The sequence below is a fragment of the Acomys russatus genome, chromosome 32 (assembly GCF_903995435.1).
Source record: "Acomys russatus chromosome 32, mAcoRus1.1, whole genome shotgun sequence".
Classification (NCBI taxonomy): Eukaryota; Metazoa; Chordata; class Mammalia; order Rodentia; family Muridae; genus Acomys; species Acomys russatus.
This window is the reverse complement of record NC_067168.1, coordinates 49,129,538-49,151,656: the sequence shown is the minus strand read 5'-3', so window position 1 is coordinate 49,151,656 and position 22,119 is coordinate 49,129,538. Positions and strand designations below refer to the sequence as shown.

Genomic DNA, 22,119 nt, shown 5'->3' with positions numbered 1-22,119 from the left:
GGCACATGTAGCCTCGCTGCCAGAGGAAGAGGTTCTACAGCTTTGGAGAAGCCTGTGATGCCCTGGTCAGCACCCAGAAAGACACAGCCTCTCCTGAGGAAAACAGTGCATCATGCAATATACTGCTGTGTCCCACACAGCTGCCTACAGCGTGAACACACAGAGGGCTGCTTCACAGCAGGTCAGGACTGTCCGGTGGACATTGTGTAACAATGGGCATGCCCTGTGTCTGTCTAGTCCCCACACAGAAGCCACCAACCACAACTGTCATAATGGACAGCAAATCCCAGGTTCTTTATAAAAATGGGCTTAGCTGCAAGTTCCTGGCAAGACCTTAACACTTGGCAAATACTACACAGAAATAAAATATTCACAAGTTACTGGGGCCACTCTGTGCACAGTACCAAAATCCTAGAGATTCTAGGGCTTTGTGGGCAGTTTCTGAAAATGGCCAGAGTACCTAGCATGAGAGATCTGCCCCTGGGAATACAGAAGGAGAAGAGCCTATTTAAATTTTTTAACATCTATCTTAAAATCCATGAGAAAGGACTAACTGTACATGAATGGTAGTCTCATAAAGCTTCATTTCTACGTGCCAGAGCCCTCAGAAGTCAGAAGAGGGTGTCAGATCCCCTGCTAAAGGCATTACAGACAGTTGTGAACCACCACCTGGGTGCTGGGAGTTGACTCAGGTCCTCTGCAAGAGCCACTGAGGGCTCTTAGTGCCTCAAGCCCTGCAGAGGCGCATTTGTTCAGAAAAGTGCATTGTAGGTGTCCTTTCTATGCTGTGGCTGACATTGTGTCCTATTCATCCTCAGAAGGTAGATTTTTTTTCCCACTTGCTGCAAAATGCTGTGTATTTTTATACTTAAGACTTAAACTCTGTTTTCTAGAACCCAGGTATGCAAGGGTCAAATTCCTCAGGACTCAATTAAAAAAAAAAAATCCTCAAAGCTTTGCAAACAAAGCTAAGGAGTTTGGACTTTATCTTGTGAGGAACTGGAAGCTCTAGATGGTAGTTAGGTAACAATGAAAATCAGGAAGATGAGCAAATGATTGACACCTGCATGGCCTTGACAGGGCGGGCAAGAGTATAGAACTTAGTGACCCACGCCCACATACTCAGCCCTCCTCCTCTCTTCCACAGTGTGGATAACATGGACCGCAGGCCTCTGTGTCTGAGTGTCATAGACACAGCAAAGGTACAGGCTGAAGAGAGTTCTTCCTTAAGCCAGAGTAGGCACCTCTGAGCACTTCAGCTTGTCTGAAAACTCTGTTTTGGGGGCTCCAAACACCCCAAAAGAGAACCAGCTTAGAGAGCTGAGCTCACTCTGCTGCCCAGTCCTCTGTGGGGTGCTGAGCATGCTACACGTGCATGGGGCTCGAACAGGGGTTTTGAGAACTTGTTTTATTAAATCTGTTACTGAAGAATAAGTGATCATATAGATTATCTAAAGAAGAATTAATACTTACAAGCCATTCCCAGTTATTTAGTGTTCTTTACCATCCGCTAAGCTCCTTAGGCTATACCTATGTATCGCTGTATTGCTGTACATGCCTGGTGAGAACGCCAACTCAGTGTTGTCATACTGGAGGCACAAAATGGCCTGAAGTTGAGGTATTTACACCACAGAAATTAACAGATGAGAGATTTTTCTGCAGAAAATGCATAAACATTTGTCAGTCTACCATCAGTGTCCACACACTGCATTTCTCTCTTCCTGTGGAAGTCCTCACCACCACGCTCTGTGATTTTAGCAGCCTATCAATCAATGGATCTTGTCAGAGTTGAGTTTTCAAATGGATTTTTAGGATGGCATGGTGATCTGACTACTTTGTTTGCATTTACTTGGCCTATGTGATTCTTTGTGTTACACACACACACACACACACACACACACACACACACACACACCCCTCACAGAGAGACAGAGAGAGGTTCTCACACACTGAACCTTACATGTTGGGCCAGCTTCCCAAGGTAAGTACAGATGCTGGTCTTACCCTGGGGAACAAAAAGACATTGCCTCCATTGAACCAACACATTCCATGTCAGCTCCTGTATCCAGCAGCTGGTAGCTGTTCTGGGTATCTTTCTGAGATCTCCAATTCCCAAATGTCACTGTGTAGCCAAACATGCTGTAGAAAAACTAATTTTTGATGCCAAAAACGTGTAAATATATAACTAGAGGCAGCAACATCTTTTCATCCAAACTATTCTCCACTGTGCCTATAGGCAGACCATTTGCCAGGACTGCTGGGGACGAGGAGATGGCCCATCTGGTAAAGGATCTGCCCATAGGCGTGAGGGTCTGAGTCTCCATACCTGCCACCCACATAGAAAGCCAGGGACAGTGGCACACGACTATCTCTCCAAGTACTGGGGGGAGGGAATGCGGAGCCAGCCAGCCTCGCAGAAGCAGGACATCTAGGATTGGTGACAGAGTCTGAGGAGGCTATAACTCTCCATCACGCAGGGACTTGCTTTGCTAAGGAGCTGAATGTCCAGGGATAACTTCATGACCTTGGGGTTGATAAAGAGGAGGTTGGGCTTTTGTTATTGTTTTTGTTTGTTTGTTTGTTTTGTCTCCCTATGTAGTCCTGGCTGTCCTGGACTCACTATGTAAATCAGGCTGCCCTTGAAGTTACAGAGTTCACCACCTCACCTGGCAAGAAAATGTTGTTTAAAATAAGACATAAGAGGGGGGAAAGACCATGAAGGTAACTTTTAATGTTTTTTTTTTTTTTTAATCTTTATTTTGTGTGTACTGTGTCTATATGTATGCAAATGTATGTAGGTGCCCTCCAAAACCAAAAGAGGGCATCAGACCCCCTAGAGCTGGAGATACAGGTGGCAGTGGACTAACGAGGAAGGTGCTGAAAACTGAACCTCAACCTCCAGCCTGCTTATTTGTTTTTGAGATAGGGTCTTCTATAGCAGGCTGTCCTGAACTTGCTATGTAGATGAGGATAGCCTTGAGCCTCTGGTCCTTCTGCCTCTACCTCCCAAGTTCTGGGATTACAGGTACACAGCACCATACATACCCAGTTTATAGAAATCTAGGAACTGAGCATGGGGGCCAAGTGCATGTTAGGCAAGCACATTCCGCCCATACACTTCAGAAGGGCCAGAAGGCAGCAGAGTAAGAAATGACAAGAGGCTCTTTCGGTGGCCCAGTGAGCATATGGAAAGGTAGCAGACTTGTCAGTTGTCAGGAAAATCAAAAGGCAACTTGAAGCATCAGCACACAGCCAGAAGTCTAGACAGAACTTTAAAAACAGAATGGCAGAGCTAGTGAGATGGTAGGGTCACTTGCTCTGACCCCCACAAATCACCATCTCACCTCCACTTGTGCTGTGGCACCTGCTCCCATAAATGTTTGTTTATGTATTTTTTAAAACAGCACAGGGTTGGAGGCTGGAGACATGGCTCAGCAGTTAGAAGCACTGGCTGCTCTTCCAGAGGACCTGAGTTCAATTCCAGCCCCCACATGGTGGCTCACAACGGTCTGTAACCCAGTTTCAAGTGATTTAACATCCTCACACAGGCATCTGTGTAGGCAAAACACCAATGCATATAAAATAAATTGTTTTAAAAATAAAAATAAAATAAAAACAGGCCAGGGAGTGATAGTTTAAAAATAAAAATAAAATAGAAACAGGCCAGGGATTGATGGAGTGCCAAGCAGCTGGGACTGACAAGGACGTGAACTGGTGTTTCCTAGTGCTGCCCACAGCAGTCAGTCCCTCCATCAGAGGAATATGCTAGAATTTCTGCACTGGGTCTGTTCATAGTAGCCACAAACTGGACCAACACAAGACTGGACCTAGGTATGGGAGGAGGCAGGAAAGGAAGAAATCTATCACCTGAGCCCTACTGTCCAGAGTCCCTGCTGCTGTATTGTGACTTTGCTTTCTTTTTTACTATTTTAAGGTCAAAAGTTCCAGGACAGATAATTTGAGCTTGTTGGGAGAACGGGGTGGGGGTGGGGCAGAGTCACAAAGAACAGATTACATCACTGCACCAAACTTCGTGGGGTCAGGTTCAACTGTGTACCTCCTTGTTGGACTGGCAAAAGCGTGGGAAATCTTCAGTTTCCACCTCGCCTAGAGGATGATACTGTAGCTCCCGTGGGCCTCACAGCAATCGTTCAGAACCTGACTGTGCCCACATTACAGGTGCAGGCAGGACCCGTAGAATGCGTGTGTGCTAGGACCAAACTCACACAAGTGCTCACCAGTGCTAGGGGAGTGTTCTGCCACTGAGCCTCCCCACCACCTCTCTGTGCAAAAACCATCTCTCCTCTGGCAGCCCTGAGTCCCTGTCTGTCTCTAGCACTTACCTCTTCGCTTAAATTGTCCCTGCATCTCCGACTTAGGTGAGCTAGGTGGTATGAACCCAGTGAAACTGCCCCAGTGGGTCAAAAGAAGTTAAGAACAAGTCATCCAGTGGCCTTTAAAACTTTCTGCCACCTGAATGTCAGCCCTGGTAGGGTGGGCAGTGCTGTGTTTTCAGTTAACAGCAGCCGTGCCAGGCATATAGTAATTGTCATCGATTAATCAGTAAGAGGTCGAGGAAACGCGATCCTTTCCCCGAGCTCTGAAGTCCACACCCGGGACCAAGGAGGGGCGCCTTCATGGACTAAGCTCAGCAGGGTGGGGCTCGCCGCTCCCCACTTGCGGGCCTCGCCCCTCTGGGCGCGTTAATGAGATTAGCAATTAAAAGGCGGGCAAGCGGCAGCGGCGGCCAGAGGCCAGGCCCTGAAAGGGCGAGCGCGGGACATGGAGAAGGTACGGCCTCAGTGGAGCAACCCCCTGCAGTTCGTGTTCGCCTGCATCTCCTACGCGGTGGGCTTGGGCAATGTGTGGCGCTTCCCCTACCTGTGCCAGATGTACGGCGGAGGTGAGTGCGGACGCGCAGGACGGGGAGGGTGCCTGGGTGCTGAGTGGTAGTGGCGGCGGCCGTTTAATCCCTTCGCCCCAACTCAGGGTGGCGGTTCAGCAAAGTGCTTCGCGGTCGGGTGGCCCTTATGACAGTCCAGAACGCCAAGGCACGGGGCCGTTTGCCCTAAGATACTAAGCCTTGCGGTACTGAGGCCGAGCTGCGGCTCCGACAGGTGCAGGGCAGCGGTGGGTAACCTACTGTCCGGTGGAGGCGCGGCACTCCTCCACGGAGGTGTAAAAGTGAGCAGTAAATTGTTTAACAGGAACTTGCCATGCAACTTGCAGATCCGAAAGTCCCCGACCGCAAGTTGAAACACAAGTCAAAAGGATTCGTGAGAGATTTCTTTAATTTTTCTTAAAAAAAAAAAAAAAGAAAGAAAGAAAAAAGGCCTGGTTTGTAAATGCGAAGACTTGGTTTAGATTTGGAATCACAAAAAGCACGAAAAACAAATAATTCTATGCCTGGAGAATTTGTTTCTTGGTTCTGCTGTTGTTTTTTATAAATGTTTCCTCTGACCCAGGTGGAAAACTAAGGGTGAGGGGTGGGACGGACTGCTGCACCTCGCCCTGCGCTCCCTTAACTGGGAGCTGGGAACTCCTGGGACTGGGACCCCCGAGGTTTGGAAGCAGTCTTAGTATAAAAACAGATTCCCCTCTTCAATTCCATTTTCTAAAACCTCATCTAAAGGAAAAACCAGCATTCTAACAGAGGCAGAAAATAATATGCTCAGTGTCTTTCAATAAGATCAAATGTTAGAAACGGTCTAAGCCCTTCAGAAAAGGGATTGGTTCAATAAAATGTGGACCATCCACTTAGGAGTGCCCTTGACAGCCATAAAGTTTTAATAAGATTTTATATTACTATTTTTATCATATGACAAGTGGAGGGAGAAGGAGGTATGATTCAAAACTGTGTAACAGTTGTGCTTAAAACCATACAGAGGAAAAGAGAAGAAAAATATTTTAACGTGTTCACAATAGTTCTCTAGGTGGCTCGTGTTTACCTAATAGCATGTGTGTGTGTGTTTACACATGGGAGGAAAGAGCAATCTAATCACCTTTTATTTTCTCACCATTGGACAGTGAAAGATATTAAATTAGTGTAGTATAAAAGTTAATTGTTTAGGAAAAATCTAATCTCCCTCCTGTCACTCTAGCCAGATCAAAATCAACCCAACAAAAGGCTAATCTATAGATTTAAAGAAACAGTGCATTCTTACTTCTCTGGCTCCGTTGTTTTAACTTGAAGTGTTCAAATGCTCCATATGGAGAGGACATATGCCATCGCATGTGTCTAATGCTTCATAACTGGCTTTGGAAAGATTTGTCAGAAGCAGATTTTCACATATTTTATGCTTAGTACACCTGCCTTAATACCGTCATCCCAGCCTTCCCAACCACCAGGGCAGGTAAACCACAGAGTCACATGACTATTTAATTCCTTGTTTATCATGGCGCCCTCACCTGAACAGTCTTCAGGTGGCACAAATGAGGCTGGACTGTTGTGAGGTTGAATAGGGGAAACCTCCAAGATACCGGGAGGGCGAGCAAAGGAAACTCTGCGTCTGGTGCGATTCTTCAGACAGGTGGCTTGGGGCTGAGGCTGAGGGTGGAGCAGGCAAGAGGGGGTAACTGCAGGTGAGACACAAAGCAAATGTGTCCAGAACAAAAGACAAACTGTTTTTCCTGGCACAGTAGACATCTGACGGTTTCTTGGCTGATATTTCCGTTTCGTTGTACGTAATTCATCTCCGGCCCAGTCCCTGAGTTCCTCCCTGCCTTAACTACCCACAGGTTCATACCCACCACCCACCAGGCAGCTCCTCTCCACCTCCTGCCGCTCTCCACTTGAAGAGCTTTCATGTTGCCCTCCCCTGCTGATCTTCCTGAGTCCCTTCACCTGTGACGTCAAATGAGCAGGTGCTCACAAACTGGGAGAATTAAAGTTTTCCTTTCATCCTGCTCATCTAATCCCCCAGTGCAAGGGTCTGCACTCAGGCGCAAAGACAAGACCCTGAGAGCAAGCTGGGGAGTTAGACTAGCCCATCAGCAAACTCTGAGTTCAATTAAGAGCCCTTATCTCAGTAAATCAAGTAGAGACTGAAGGAGGAAGACGTCCACCATCAACTTCAGACTTACACTAATACATGGACACATGTATATACACACATGTATACACACATGTGTACCCACACGTGTACACACAGGCGACAATTGGGGAGTGCTATTATCACTCCCATTCCACTCTGGATCCATGTAGTCAACTGCCAACAAGTTAATTACATCACCACTAAACCAAAGTGGTTTTAAATTCATTCTTAGCTTCCATTGTAAGAATGGACCAGCTACAACATGGAAAAAACTCTAGACTCCAGAGGAGTGGTTTGCAACCTGTGGGCTCCAACCTCTTTAACAAACCTCTATCTCCCAAGGTATTCATATTATGATTCATAACTAGCAAAATTACAGTTATGAAGTAGCAACAAAAATAACTTTATGGTTGGGGTCAGCGCAGTGTGAGGAGCTGTAGGAGGGCTGCGAAGCACTGCTCTAGAATCTCGAGGGTATAAAACAGCTCCTGACACAGACACAGTTGCAGCAACAACAAGCTTGCCTATGAACTGCCAAATACCTCCCGAAGCCAGCAGACCAGGGCCCTTTGTAAGGCGCTCTGCTGTGAGTGCTCCCTCCAGCCCTGAAGAAAGAGGGTTAATTCTGAGCACTGTGCTCCAGGTGTCCTCCTTCTCTGCACAACTTGACCTGCCGCCCCAACCCCTGCAAACAAGGCCAAAAAAGCGAAACTAAAAAGGTTGATGAAGAAACTTGACAAAATCCCATTTTCAAAAAAGTCAGCAGACCAAAGTCTAAGGTGTCAATTTCTTCTGGGATGCAAATATGCTGAATACCAATGTGTGAAAACAAACACCCACTAGCATCTTATATAAATATGTGTGTGTGTGTGTGTGTGTGTGTGTGTGTGTATGAGGGGGGGGATTCAAATGCATGTAAAAATGTCTGGAAGGCTGGAGAAAATGTGAATTGTGGGTTTCCCCCATACGTATTCTATAGATTATATTTAAACAAGGGGAAATCAGAGGGCATCTGACTCTTTAGAGGGTCAATGTCATTCTCAGAGCTAATGTTCTGTTCCTCTTCAAAGCCCTCATTTCTCTCCAGAACAGGAAGTAAACTCTTTTAGCCCCCTTAATTCTGCTAACCCAAATTGCTCAAAATGTTACATCTCGAATGGATTGTCCCCTCAGAGATCCAAAATCTGACATTTTATGAACAGACCTGAGACTGATACTGCCAATCTTCAGACCATATCTGGAAGAAAGGTAATGGTTGTTCAGATGTCACCATTATACCTGCGGCTGGGGGCCTGGCCTGCACGCTGGGGCCTAAGTCATAGCATTTGCTTTCCATCCTGGTCCTGGTATAAATATTTCCACTGTGGCTGGCCCCAGAATGTTACACAGTCCCAAGGTGCAAGCCTGGAAAGAGGTGACGACTGGTATAGCTATGTGAGGCGCTCTGGGAGGGCCTGTACACCAGTGGAGTCAGGTACTGTGGTGATCATGGCTCAGAGCAGCACCCAGCCTGGGCATGGTGCACACCATCGTGTTCGGGAACGGACAGGGAACTACCCTACCCTGTACACTTAGAGTATGTGCGTGCATGTTCAGGCTGTGCTGTTTCTATAGTTCTTCCTGGAACAGAACCTGAGTGGCAGAGGTCAGGCATTAAACCTCCAAGTAGCACATGCAATTTCCAAAGTGAACTTCCAGGTGCCAGGCCCTAAAGTTGTGGTCGGCATCACAGAGGACCCTCGGCTGCTCTTCTCCAGTGTTCCCAGCATCTGTTCTAGTGAGGACCTACTTTACCAGGCCTCTGCCACATGTCAGCCAGCCATGCTGTAGAACATTTTCTACAGATGTTCAGGTCAGTCTCCACAGCACTCCTAGGGTGGACTCTGTTTGTTACAAAGGGAAAACATGCCCAGAGAAGCAGAGGTAGCTTCAGGAGGAGTGACAGAGGCTCAAATGATCCCTGTCTCCAAATGGGACGCTGTAGCTTCTGTTCTTCTTGTGGTTCTCTCAGTCAGGGCTTCGGATGGCCCAGGGCTTGGATATCCTCTGCTTTCTCCTTTAAGAGTCCTGTGTCCCTTTTGTTCCAGCCTCTTCTCTGAGTACACATAGCAATGCCTGCTGCCCTCCCTCTACTCTATGGACGTCATCCCCTCATCCTTCCCTGGAAGCTGCCTCCTCCCCAGGCACTTAGGCTAAGCCATTCCTCCTCTGTGGGGTCTCAACCCACCATGGAGAGTGCCAAAGACCAGCTTCAACACCACAGGGTAAATTGAGGCAGGGTGCAGATACACAGCTGGCTGATCACCCAGCAGACTTTCTCTGAGGGTAAAACGCTTGATTCTCCAGGCTAGAATGATTGTTTCTGGTGGGGAGGGGGCTTCCACTGATGGTGGTAATCATAGGCCACAACTGATTGTAACTGCAGAGAGACAAAGCTGATGTTTCCTGCACACGCACACACACACACACCACATACCTCACATACCACACACACACATACATACACACCACACACACCACACACACACACACACACACCACACACACACATACACCACACACACAATAAACACATACCACACACATAATACACACACACCATATCACACACACACCACATACTACACACCACATGCACACATACACACCACACAAGAAACAAGACAAGTTCCAACAAACATGTTCCAACATGCTTTGACTGTTACTGAATGGATGGAGCAAACTTCAAAGAAGGGCTCCAACCAACTTTACATACATACACATATACACACTTGCATACTGAGTAGATGGAGAAACTCCAACAGACTCCAACAACTTTATTTTTTTTTCCCCCACAACTTATGTATCCCAGCAAACTCTTTCAAGGACTATAAAAATTATAATGCAATTACATTCTATTTTTAAGCGAACAATTACAATGAGAATATGTAGGAAAAACATGTTCCTCAGTGCCCTCACATGATCAAATGTTTTACATATCATGGATGAGAAACAAATATGAAAAACAAATTATTCCCAAGAACCCAAATATATTTATAAATAAGCAATTTGTTATAGGTTAACAAAGTGTAAACAAACAAGGTAATTTTTTTCAGCCAGTTTCTCTTTACTGGCAGTGTTTTTTAAACCTCTATTTTATTCGAGGTATTGAACCTACCTGTACCTCCCTTCCACTAACCCCTTAACCCTGGTTATGAGAAAGAAGATTAGTGGGGAGAGGGGGCACAGACCCCTTTACTTCTCCCAACTGCTTAGGGTCAGTTGGGCTCTTTTGTGGCAACACCAATCTCCATCCACAGCAAACACAGCAGACAGTCTTCTCTGAACTACTAGGTTGAAATGTTTCTCTCATCCATTTCTGGTCTCTACAATCTGCTACACGCCACACGCCACATGCCACACTTTCTCTCTCCAGGCTCTCCTATTTATCTTACTCACAATCCTAGACCATGCCCGCTCCGTGCTGCAGGAGGCAGGCAAAGACAGGCCCCACAGGAGGCAGTTATCAGCTGTGCACACACTAAAGCCTAAACTGAAATCCCACACTTGAGATTAAACAAAAGCATAATTACATAACATAGTTGAGTTTTCAAAGAAACCAAAACTTCCAAATCAGGCAGACTGTACTTTTGGGTTACAAAGAATCAATTATCTTAATAAATAATCTTATAAAAATCTCAAAAGAATCATAAACCTAAACTTTCATATAAAAAAAGCAGTCATTTTTACTTTAAATCCTCGAGGTACACATCTACTCATTAATAATCTTTATTAAATGAGGAAACTGAGGGCAAAAATGGATACAAAAAAATTAATCACTTTGAAGCGTCAGTGGGAGAATCACATCAGCTAGTGCTAATTGGGGTGTTGTTTTTGCTCTCCAACCTCAAAAAGTCCCTAGATCAACTATTAGGACTGCACTTTTCTGAATTCCAAATTGTTCCCTAAGATTTTCTACATCAGAGCCACTAGCAAAACATCTTTACCTAGCCTTAGTACTCAATCTTCCAAGTTCTTTCTAAAAGTGGTGGCCATTGCTAACAACCTGCATCTCTAACCCTTTCCAAGGATAGTAACTGAATCATTAGTCTGCTCCAGCAGCAGTGCCTGAAAGAGACCAAGCATCGTTATTGTGAGGCCAGGGAGGGGCTGGAAGCCCCCATAGACTTCTCACACAACTCTTATTATGAGGGACGTGGTAACCACAGGGCAGCCAACAGAGTGGTGGCCCCAACAGGCTGAAATCCTCAGGACATGTAGTCCTTGGGCCTCAGCCTCCAGAGGCATGTCCACCATGATCAGCCCGGGACAGGATAGGATAAGTGAAAAAACTTAATGTCTATGTGTTGGTGAGAAAGCCTCCATTCACCGCATGAGTCATCAGTAGCTGTGATATACAGATATATGCATGTGTGTGTGTGTGTGTGTGTGTGTGTGTGTGTGTGTGTGTGTGTGCATTCCCAGGATCCCACTCCTAGAAGTCCTGATTGAGTTGGTCTAGATATGAACCTAGAGTATTTTAAAACTTCCCTGTGGGATTCTTTACAGCCTATAATTACTGTCTTATGTTTTCTTTTAAGCAGTAAGAAGCATAAAACAATTTTAAATGAATAATATAAACATTGTAGGCACTTAAGTCATTTCATAAATATTAACTGAGTATCAGCCACAAGGTAGGACTTGTATTGTAGGGGAGCCAGCAGAGATGGAGACTACACTGGGACAGGAAGGGGGCAAATGGATAAGCAAGCTAAGCACAGAGCAGGTGGAGCTTTCACAGAAGGCTATTTACTGAAAAACTGAAGGAGATCTGGATGTATGAGGGAGTCTAGAAAGCTTCTAGAAATGGCATCATTAAATGAGATAGAGGAAGGGTAAAATACTCCAACCAGAGTAAACTGCAAGAGGCACAGAGAGCACACATTTGAGCATACATGGCCAGAAACCCCAGGTGGCTGTGATACGTGAAGCAGGCAGAGAGCACAGCAACAGCAGGAGAGGTGAGATGGGGTGAATAAGCAGCCCGTGTGTCCTCAAGGGCTCGGGTTCACAGGCTGAGGAAGAACCTCACTTCTCGCTCTTGAGGGCAAGGCTGGAGCTAAGGCAGAGAATGACAAGGTCATCACTGTGAAGCACAGCAGGATGGTGGCCAGGGACATGCTTGGTAGTGGATGAAGGGAGGATGTTACCAGACAGAAAGGCCTAGGAGAGACGTTCTGGCAGCTTTAGATCCAGGTTGTCATGGGGAATAAGGATGGTTTCAGTTTTCCTCACCTGTGCTTTTGCTCTTTGTTTCTAAAATATGGACCTTCATCAAGCTCCCAATGGGAACTTCTAGAGTAAGTGAAGTGGGAGGGAAGATGAGGATAAGGGAGGAGTAAAATGGGGGTCCTGCGTAGAGCAGAACAGTGGTTATTCAAGTGGTCCCCATCACAGCAAGCTACATGGTCATCTAGGGTGCCCTTCACAAGTCAAGGAGGTTCACACCTCAAGAAGGGAGTCAGGTTAGTGGACACTTGCTTGTGGGCTTTGTAGAGGACAAAGGTGGAGGGAGACCCAGAGTCTGGAAACACGGGTTGACTTCCGCTAAGAAGTTAACGTTGGGTTTTCACTCTTTTTTGAGGCTCAGAGAGATAAAACACAATGTAAGGCTTCGGCCCTAGGGATAAATGTCACACACAGAAAAGACTCTTCAGTGATATTCCTGGGTTCAGCAGATAGGATACTGCTACAATGATCGTCAGAGAAGCAGTCGCATGCTGTGGAATAACCTCTTGTATGAGTAGAAATTAGGGAAAATAGAAAAGTATATGAATAATAAAATACAAAATCAGGGTCTGGAGATGTAGCCAAGTAGTAAGGCATTCAATCCTTAGTACAAAAAAACAAAAACAAACAACAATAAAATCTCTGAAATTCCACCACCCAAAGATAATAACTGTTCCTATTTTTACTTTAAAAATTAGAACCACATTTTATATTTCACTTGATGGTTTGCTCTTAAAATGACCTAGCCTAGGGTCATTTTGGCTCAGTGAGTAAAGGCTTCTGCTTCCAAGCCTGATGACTTGAGTTCAATCCCCAGAACCACATGATGGAAAGAGAGAACCAATTCCTGCACATTGTCCTCCAACCTTTGCATTTTACCCCTGTAAAAGGCCCTGGCATATATGAGTGTCCCATCCTACATGCATACAGAGAGACAGACAGACAGACAGACAGACAGACAGACAGACAGACAGACATGGAGGGAGAGGGAGGGGGAAAGAGGAGAACACCTAGCCAGGCATGATTAATAACAACACTCAGGTAGGTGAGGCAGAAAAATGTTGAGTTCAAGACCAGTCTATGATCCATAGTGAAATCTATGAAGAAGACAGAGAAGAGGAAGAAGAGAAGGAGAGGAAAGGAAGAAGGAAAGAAAAGAAGAAACAATAAAAGGGAAAAAACTATTGTAATAGTTTTCAAAGTCATGTCATATTCTTTAAGAAAAATAAAATAGCTCTATAGCACTCCATTTATAGAGGTAACAACACATTTAACCATTTTCCAGTTGTGGAACCTAATCACTTTAAGGTTTGACAATTATTGAATCATAATTTTTTAGTGGAAGAGTTGGATCCATTTATAATCAATCATTATCAGACTATATTTGCTTTATTTTTTATTCATCTTTCTTAAAGATTTATTTAATGTATATGAATGATCTGTCTGCATGTACACCTGCAGGCCAGAAGAGGACATTAGATCACATTATACATGGCTGTGAGCCACCATGTGGTTGTGGGAATTGAACTCAGGACCTCTGGAAGAGCAGACAGTGCTCTTAACCTCTGAGCCATCTCTCCAGCCCTTATTTTGATCTCTTATAAAATATATTTGCTTTTTCCTCTCAAATGATTACATTTTAAATTCTGATTTTACTCTACTAATAGTTAATTCAAATTTTTGGAAAAAAAAAACATTTATTTCTTCAGTCAGTATCAATAATGAAATATTATCTTTGATGTCATCCTGTGGGATTGAAATTCCGTAACAGATTGACATTCCATTTTATGTTGCCATAACTGGATAGACCAAGTGAGTAATTTGCAATGCTAGGTGTGTGCTTAGCTCATGAGTCTGAAGGCTGAACATTCTTAGAGTAATGACGCCTCTATAGGCGACTTTTTTCATTGCTATTTCAATAACTTACAAAGTCACCTAAGGAAAGAAGAGTTCGTTTGGCTCATAGCGTCTTCCATCCCAGAAGTAGTGGCAGCAGGGGCATGGGAGTTGCTATTTTCCCTACTACCACCATCACTGTCATTTCTACACATAGAGACACAGACAGACACAGACAGACACACACACACACACACACACCCAGAGACATACACACACACACACACACACACACACACACACACACACCCAGAGACATATACACACACATCACAGACACACAGACACAGATAGACACACTCAGACAGGCACAAAGACACACACACACACACACACACACATAGATACATACACACACACCACAGACACACACAGGCACACATACACACACACGCACAGGTGTGTGGGGAGTGCATGTCCACATGTTATCTGTTTGCATATATAGCGGCCAGAGGTCGCCATTGTGTCACCTTCAACTGCTCTTCACCTTCTTTCTTTTTTGTTTTGTTTTGTTTTCTTTTTTTTTTTTTTTTTTTTTTTTAGACATGGTTTCTCTGTGTAGCCTTGGCCATCCTGGACTCACTTTGTAGACCAGGCTGGCCTTGAACTCACAGCGATTCACCTGCCTCTGCCTCCCGAGTGCTGGGATTAAAGGTGTGCGCCACCACGCCCAGCATTATTTCTTAATTTTTAAAAAGAGTCATTTTAACTTTATGTGAATGAGAGTTTGATCTGCGTGTATGCCTGTGTACATGACTGGTGCCCAAGAAGGCCAGAAGAGGGTGTTGAATTCCCTAAAATGAGTTACAGATAGCTGTCAGCCGCCCTGTGGGGGAATTGAACCCATGTCCTCTCTGCAAGAGCAGCAGGTACGCTCAACCACTGAGTCATATCTCCCGCTATCTGCCTTGTGGTCTGAGACCGAGCTTACTGAACCTGCAGCTGACCAATTCTGTCTGAGTAGCTGCCCAGCAGCCCAGGGATTTACTGTCTCCTGTCTCAGTGCTGGCACGGAAGGGATACTCAGCTTTTTCTGTGGGTGGGATCAAAACTCAGGTCTTCATATTCGAAGGGCAAGAACTTTACTGACTAAATGATCTTACCAGCCACTCATTCTCTTTATTCAGCCCAGACCCTAGCCCACTGAGCGGTACCCCCTATATGTAAGGTAGGTCTTCCCTTTCGAATAAAATTTTTCTGGAAACACCCTCAGTGACACATCCAGAGGTGTGCTCCTAAAATGACACTAGCCAAGTTAACAGTGAAGATCAGCCATCAGAGCGCAGTTTGCTCGGCACCTGGTGAGCCGCTATGCTGTGTCACAACATGACAAAGGAGCATGAAACAGAGCAGCTGTGCCTAGAAAAACTTGTTTTGCTTTCAGAGCTTCTTAGCTATATGTTCCATTAATTCATTAGGCCAGAGCGCCCACACTCTAACCAGCTCTCACGGGCCCCAGCTCCACACATTGGTACCGTATGAACTAAGGACTTAGGCTTCCAGCTCCTGAAGCGCGAGGGACACTTTCAAACCACAACATACATTTTCTTTCTGCTCCTTTCCTTACCTCATCCTATCTAGCACATTTAAAAAATATAATCCGGTATTTCATACATGTAACAATGACGGTTTTACTGTTAATATTACATTGTCCTACTCATGAATTCCTTTTCTCTTTTACATTATTTTTCCAATGAAACCAACAGGGATTTTGTTGTTGTTTTGGCTTGGTTTTTGTAGGGGGTTGTTGTTGTTGTTGTTTTGTTGTTTTTCAAGACAGGGTTTCTCTGTGTAGCCCTGGCTGTCCTGCTGGAACTCGATCTGTAGATCGAGCCTCCAATTCAGAGATCCACCTGCCTCCACCTCCCACGTGCTGGGATTAAAGGTGCTGCGCCGCCACCACCAGGCTAACAGCGCTGTGTTTAGACTTCATGGTTTTGCTTACACAACTCTATAATTGAGTCTTTCTTCTGACTCTACACTGCAGCCCATCAACAAGGGATTCTTTCAGCAACAGAAAATAAAGGACTCAGTGTAGGAGACCATCTTTCCTTTGCAGCACTATGAATAGGTTGCGATCTCTTTTGCTCAAAATCTGCATTTTCCTATTGTTTTCAGACGTTTAATTCTGTGAAGGAGAATTCTGCAGCTAATTTTATTAATTTTTAGGTAACCTAGGCACTTGAGATGTCAGAAATGTGTGTGGTGGTGTATAATCTCAATCACGCTGCTGGAAACTGTCTTACAAATCTCGGTATTGTAGTTGCTCCAACTGCTGGGTCTGTGTTGTCATGAGCCCCTCAGTTCTAGAAAGAGTGAGGGCTCAAGCTCACCAGCCGTGCCTTGTCTGTTCTTACAAAGGTCACCTATGATTCTTTTTCTGTGAGCTTTCCTTATCGTTTCAATCGTGGTCTGCTTTTTGCTCCCACTGGGCTGTAAACTCAACCATCATACTTTTTATTTTAATCTTTATTTGACTTGATTATTATGATTTTTGAGACAAGGTTTCTCTGTGTAGCCCTGGCTGTCCTGGAACTCACTCTGTAAACCAGGCTGGCCTCGAACTCACAGAGATCCGTCTGCCTCTTCTTCCTGAGTGCTGGGATTAAAGGCTTGCGCCACCATTGCCGAGTTACTTTTTTATCTTTATGAAACCTCTTCTCCTCTGTACTGCTCTTCATGATATCCAATAAATATAAATCCTCTGCTTTCTTCTCTTTCTCACAGCAAGTTCATTTCAGAGGGTGCTATTTGTTCTATGTTAATATACAGTGTCTTATCATAAGTTCAAAGAGTACCTCTGACTGCCCATCCTCACGGATAGACTTTCCTGTGTCTTATCTAATGCACACACAAGTAAAGTCAGAGGAGGTTAAAATAGTTCTATGTGAATTCTTAGGCTGGTTTTTTTTTTTTTTTAATCTATTTATTTTGTTTGTGTAGAAGTCAGAGGGTAACTTTTTTAAATTTAACTTTGTATTGATTCTGTGAGAGTTTCACATCATGCACCCCAGGCCCACTCACCTCCCCACCCCCTCATATCTGGCCTTTGTTCTTGCAACCTCTCTTCCAAAATAAGGAACACGCATACACGGAATGCCATCACATCATGGAATGTCACAGTGTGTCCCACAGTATAGCCCTCAGTCCACTTATCTTCACTTGCAAACGTCCATTGTAGTGAGTCATCGGTCTGGTCCCAGGCCTCTGGCTTCTGTGACATGATCAGTACTGGGTGATCACTGGGACCCTTCCCAGTTATCCTGTTGTTGCCCTGTGTCATGGAGATCCTGCAGCTTTGGATCAGCAGGACAGGTCCATTCAGAGTCCCAGCTATTTGCAGATTACATAGATGTTGGGGTGGGCCAACTGAGAGCCCTGGATCTGGGCATGGGTGGTAGCTGAGCTGGTTAGCGTCCCAGCTTTTCTTTATCTGTACCACCAGGCGAGTCCTCCAGCACTGCTCTGGCTAGGCCACCCATTTCAGCCATGAGCAGGAGGCAGGGCCCACTCACAGGCACCCATGATTCTAGAGCCAGCTCCACTGTGCTGCCCAGGCAAGGCACAGGATCTAATTTCCCAAGTCCTGCAGCCTATGAGGGGCTGGCTCACCCCGCCTTCACCATCTTGGTCAGCTTCACTGTGTTGCCCAGGTTAGGTGTGGGGCCCATTCTCCCGAGTGCTACAGCCAGCAAAGAGGCAGGGCTAGCTCTCCTGCCCTCCGAGGCAACTCTCCTAACTACTGAAGGTGGCCAAGGGGGAGGGGAAAAAGGCATCACCCCTGCCACCTTACAGCAGACAAGTGACAATGCCAGATCTCTGGTGCTGTCACTCTTGGTGCTGGCTCACCTGCGCCCCTCCACCAGGGTGAGCCATACTGTGCTGCCCAGGCAAGGCAGGGCCTGCTCTCCCAAGTGTTGTGACTGGCTGGGTTGTAATTATTATGCTCAAACATATGTAAGCGAATAGTTCGTTAAGCAGCTGCTGTGTTCTCTGCTTCAAGCTCCAGGGCATGCTCTTCCCTTCTCCAAGGCCACTTCCTTTGGGCGTCTCTCCAGTTCTGAGGCATGCCTCTTCAGTTCTTTCCTTACATTATATGGCAACTGTTCTAGTGTCTGCCTCCTAGACTGACTGCATGCCACTCCAGGGTAAGGACAATGTCTTCTTCATTCCTGAGGCTTTGAGGTCCTGTCGGCCCTTCCTACCTCCCAGCCGGCTGCACACTGGACACAGCTTCCTACAGGCGGCGCACCTGGAGGACAACTTTTGAGAATTAGTTCTCTCCTTCCACCATTTGTGTCCGAGGAGTCAAACTCGGGTCATCGGGCTTGGTTGAAAGCACCTTCACCTGCTAAGCCATCTTACTGGCACCTGTGTGATTTGTTAGACATGCTGTTATTAATAACATAACTAAGTTCCAAGACATTTCCACTGTTATCTTCCAGTACCACAGAGGGAAATAAGTCCTCAGAGATCAAGGAGGGAGCACAAATTTTATTTCAAATGTAAGGAGCAAGAAAAATGGGTTTGCCCAGGTAAGAGGCTGAGGGATAAAGTAGGCAGAGTCTCTGACAAAACTATAAGCTAGGAGCTAAAAAACCAGTGTGGAGATGCAGTGGGCTTGCTATAATGCTGAGGGATTATAAGTACACTGAACTCAGAAAGTGCCGTTTCAGGTAAGAGCTACTGGCTCATGTATAACAACCACACAGAAGAAAGAGAACGCAGTAGCCAACTGGTCTCAAAATTCTCCAAGTCAGTGCAGTGGCCACGCATGCCTACAACACAGCATGTGGGAGGCTGAGGCAGGAAGATGTCAGCCTAAGCTATATAATGAGACCATGTTCCAAATCAAAAACAAACAAAAAGTACTGCCTCCAAAGGAGAGAGTTAGGTTTCAGCAGAGAGATCTAGCCGAAGGCACACAGGCCACATGAGGGAAGTGAACCCTGCCAAGAAGGAGCAAACGGCCCTCTTGTGCCTCTGCAGGAGGATGTCAGGGTGCTTTCGTGTTTATGCCAGAAACTCGGATGAGAGACATTCCACAAATAACTCTCTGCTAAACTCCTAACGTGTCAAATTCATTGAAAAATAAACAAATGAAAACAAAACAAAAAACAAGCAAACAAACACACACACACACACAAAAAGTGACTTTAAGACCAGATCTGAAGATCTGACTGTACGCTGGATCCTACTCTGAGAAACTGGTAACATTCCAGTGTCTGTATAGCAAATGTCCTGGCTTTGTTAATTGACTTGGGAGTCAGAGAATCTTGCTTTTAGGGGACCCAAGTGGAAGTGCTGGGGTGTAAAGGGGGAAAATAGTGGCTTACGACAACCGTAGTTGCTTCATACCGTGGGACACCTAAGTGCTTGCTCTACAATTTCATGTGGTCCTGCTTGTTTGGCTGCAGGCCTTTCCACCTCCAGTACTTGAGCTAGGCACCCACGACTCTCCAGCACGTAGTCTCCCATCCTGGAGGGACTTCCATACATGACGTCCACTGCATACTCCACGAGGAGGAAAAAGTCACAAGTCTCCGGAACATGCATGGCTTTTTAAACCACATTCTGATGGACAAAGCTCTTTCCAAGGCCAGCCTGTGCCCACGGGGTAGGGGAGAGACGTCCCCTGTGGAAGGAGCATTGAAGAACAGTGACTTATTTAACTCACGAAGAACGCTCCATGCAGCCTCTTTCCCTGCGATGCCAAGGCCTCCTTGTACGTCAGAAATTTTAAATCAAAGAGGAATGGGAGTAGTTCATTTGGAAGAGGGCTTACTTCAAAGCAATTGCAAAATGTTTTATATTGATGTGCAGCACATTTCCCTTGTCCGGTTGTTTGTACAAATGTGCACTTGCCTAATAAGTTGTCTCCTGATGAGGCTATTTGCCACTTACAGGCACTGTTCTGGCCGTGTGTTAGAAACATGTCCCTGCTCATAGTGTCTGCAGGCAGGATATTTCAGCGGTGATTAGGCAATCACAGTTCTGGCCTGTGCGACAGATCGTTGTGATCAGAGAAGTGAGATTTGTTATGAAAATTGTTCACATCTCACTCTTGCCCTCACTGAGAAAGCACTGGCTCAAAGCACCGTGCTGTGCTGTGGTCCCCGCCAGTGCTTTCCTGTTCCTCAGAAAGGCCCAGTCTCATGTACTCTGAGGTGCAACATAAGTGCACCAAAATGTGCCATTCAGTGGAGTGTCTGTCAGTGTAAGGTTGCTCTGTAACTGTCTCATCTATATATTCTCCAAGTCTGAAGTTGGCCTTTTGTTCTGTTAAGTGGTATTCAAGAGGGGAAATGTAATGTAGTTCAGTCTCTCAACATTTCCTTCCAAAGATGGCGCTTTTACTTTTGATTCTAAAACATCTTTGCCTAACCTGAAGTTTTAAAGATTTCCCCTGTTGCTTTCTTTGTTTTAAGCTCTAGATAATAGATATATGTGTCTAGGATTTACTTTCATATGTTTGTATACAATTTGTAATATGGATTGCACTTACTTTATTTTTACATGAATTTTCAATTATCTTAATGTCCTTGTCAAGAGGGTTATCAGGCTCATTTGCCTGAATTGTGTTACTGGGGGTGGAAGAGTGATGGCAGTGCTTACTGGGCAGTGCCAAAAATGTCCCCATTCCAACTAGGTGCCAGGCCTTGGACTTCTACCTGACCCCGAATAGTAGTCAAGTAAGTAGGTCCTGTCATAGAGACAAGCTGACTGTGGAGCTCACTAGGCCTGCTGGGGTTATTGCTTGACATTTTGAGAAAAAAAAAAAAAATGAGGGACAGAAGGAATTTTTTAAAGCATGGGTAGATGAATAAATGAATCAAAGGATGGTCAGACAGCCGTATGATGAGAGAAACTGTAGGGTGGGTGTGTGGAGGGAGGAAGACACATGGCCAGAAGAATGAAGGTTCACTGGGAAAGTCTGAGGGCAACTTGGGTGGGTGGAAGGAGGACTGGGTGGGGACAGGCAGGTGGGGCGGGGTGAGGCTGTCTGTGTGCGCTGACCCGGTGCTCTGGTCTCCCACAGGGAGTTTCCTGGTCCCCTACGTCATCATGCTCATCGTGGAGGGGATGCCACTCCTGTACCTGGAGCTGGCCGTGGGGCAGCGCATGCGGCAGGGCAGCATCGGCGCCTGGAGGACCATCAGCCCCTACCTCAGCGGTGTTGGTAGGTGGGAGCCTTTGCTGTACCCCACGCAGCCCCCAGGGAAGCTCCCGCCTCAGGGCATCTCCTCTCTGGACTCAGCTTGACACCCTGTGAATGGTTGGATGTCCTTCATGACACAGAGATGTCCATCCAGCCCAGCCACCTACCTTTTGAGGATGCTTAATGTTTGCCTGATGCTGAAAATGGCACTCGAGTGTGTGAGCACACTCCATCTTCACCACACCACTTGGGGGCCTTGCGGCACCATGACTGATGCTTATGTGCAGAAGCCAAGGTACCTATGCACACCAGGTGTGGCCCATCGTACCCTTCCAGAGTGAGCTTCGATCACTATGCACTGACACCTCCAGGATGTGGTTCTCCTGCTTTGTAAAAGTCCAGGATCTGGGGCCAAGGGTGGCCATGGTTGTTCTGTGTACCTTCAATCCCCAGAAAGGGGAGCAGGTGGGAAGGCTGAACAATAATTCAGGAATAAAGAAGGGTTAATCTGATGTGACCTGGTGCAGCTTTAGAAGAAACGAGTCAGGGGCATTTGGAGTCATCTTCAAACTGCTTCCTCACTGTGAAGAGCTATGAAGGCCATCACAGAGTGTGCTGAGGCAACAGTGCACTGGCCTCACATATTGGCCAGAAATCCCAGATATTGGTATAGTCCACCACACCCAGGGTCAACAACTTACAGCTGTTCTGGTTACATGTGGGATGGCAAAGAGTGAGGATGGTACTCCTAAGGGCCAGTGT

At 45.9% G+C, this 22,119-nt stretch overlaps 1 protein-coding gene across 1 annotated transcript in view; it reads left to right on the top strand.

The window, feature by feature from the left end:
- The first annotated feature begins 4,727 nt into the window (after nucleotides 1–4,727).
- The window catches only part of LOC127183929 (sodium- and chloride-dependent transporter XTRP3), a 44,121-nt gene continuing 26,729 nt past the window's right edge, over nucleotides 4,728–22,119 (top strand). The window contains exons 1-2 of the mRNA XM_051140060.1: nucleotides 4,728–4,903; nucleotides 21,238–21,378. Coding sequence (XP_050996017.1) covers nucleotides 4,783–4,903; nucleotides 21,238–21,378 — 262 coding nt within the window. The 5' untranslated portion in view covers nucleotides 4,728–4,782. The remainder of the gene's footprint in view (nucleotides 4,904–21,237; nucleotides 21,379–22,119) is intronic.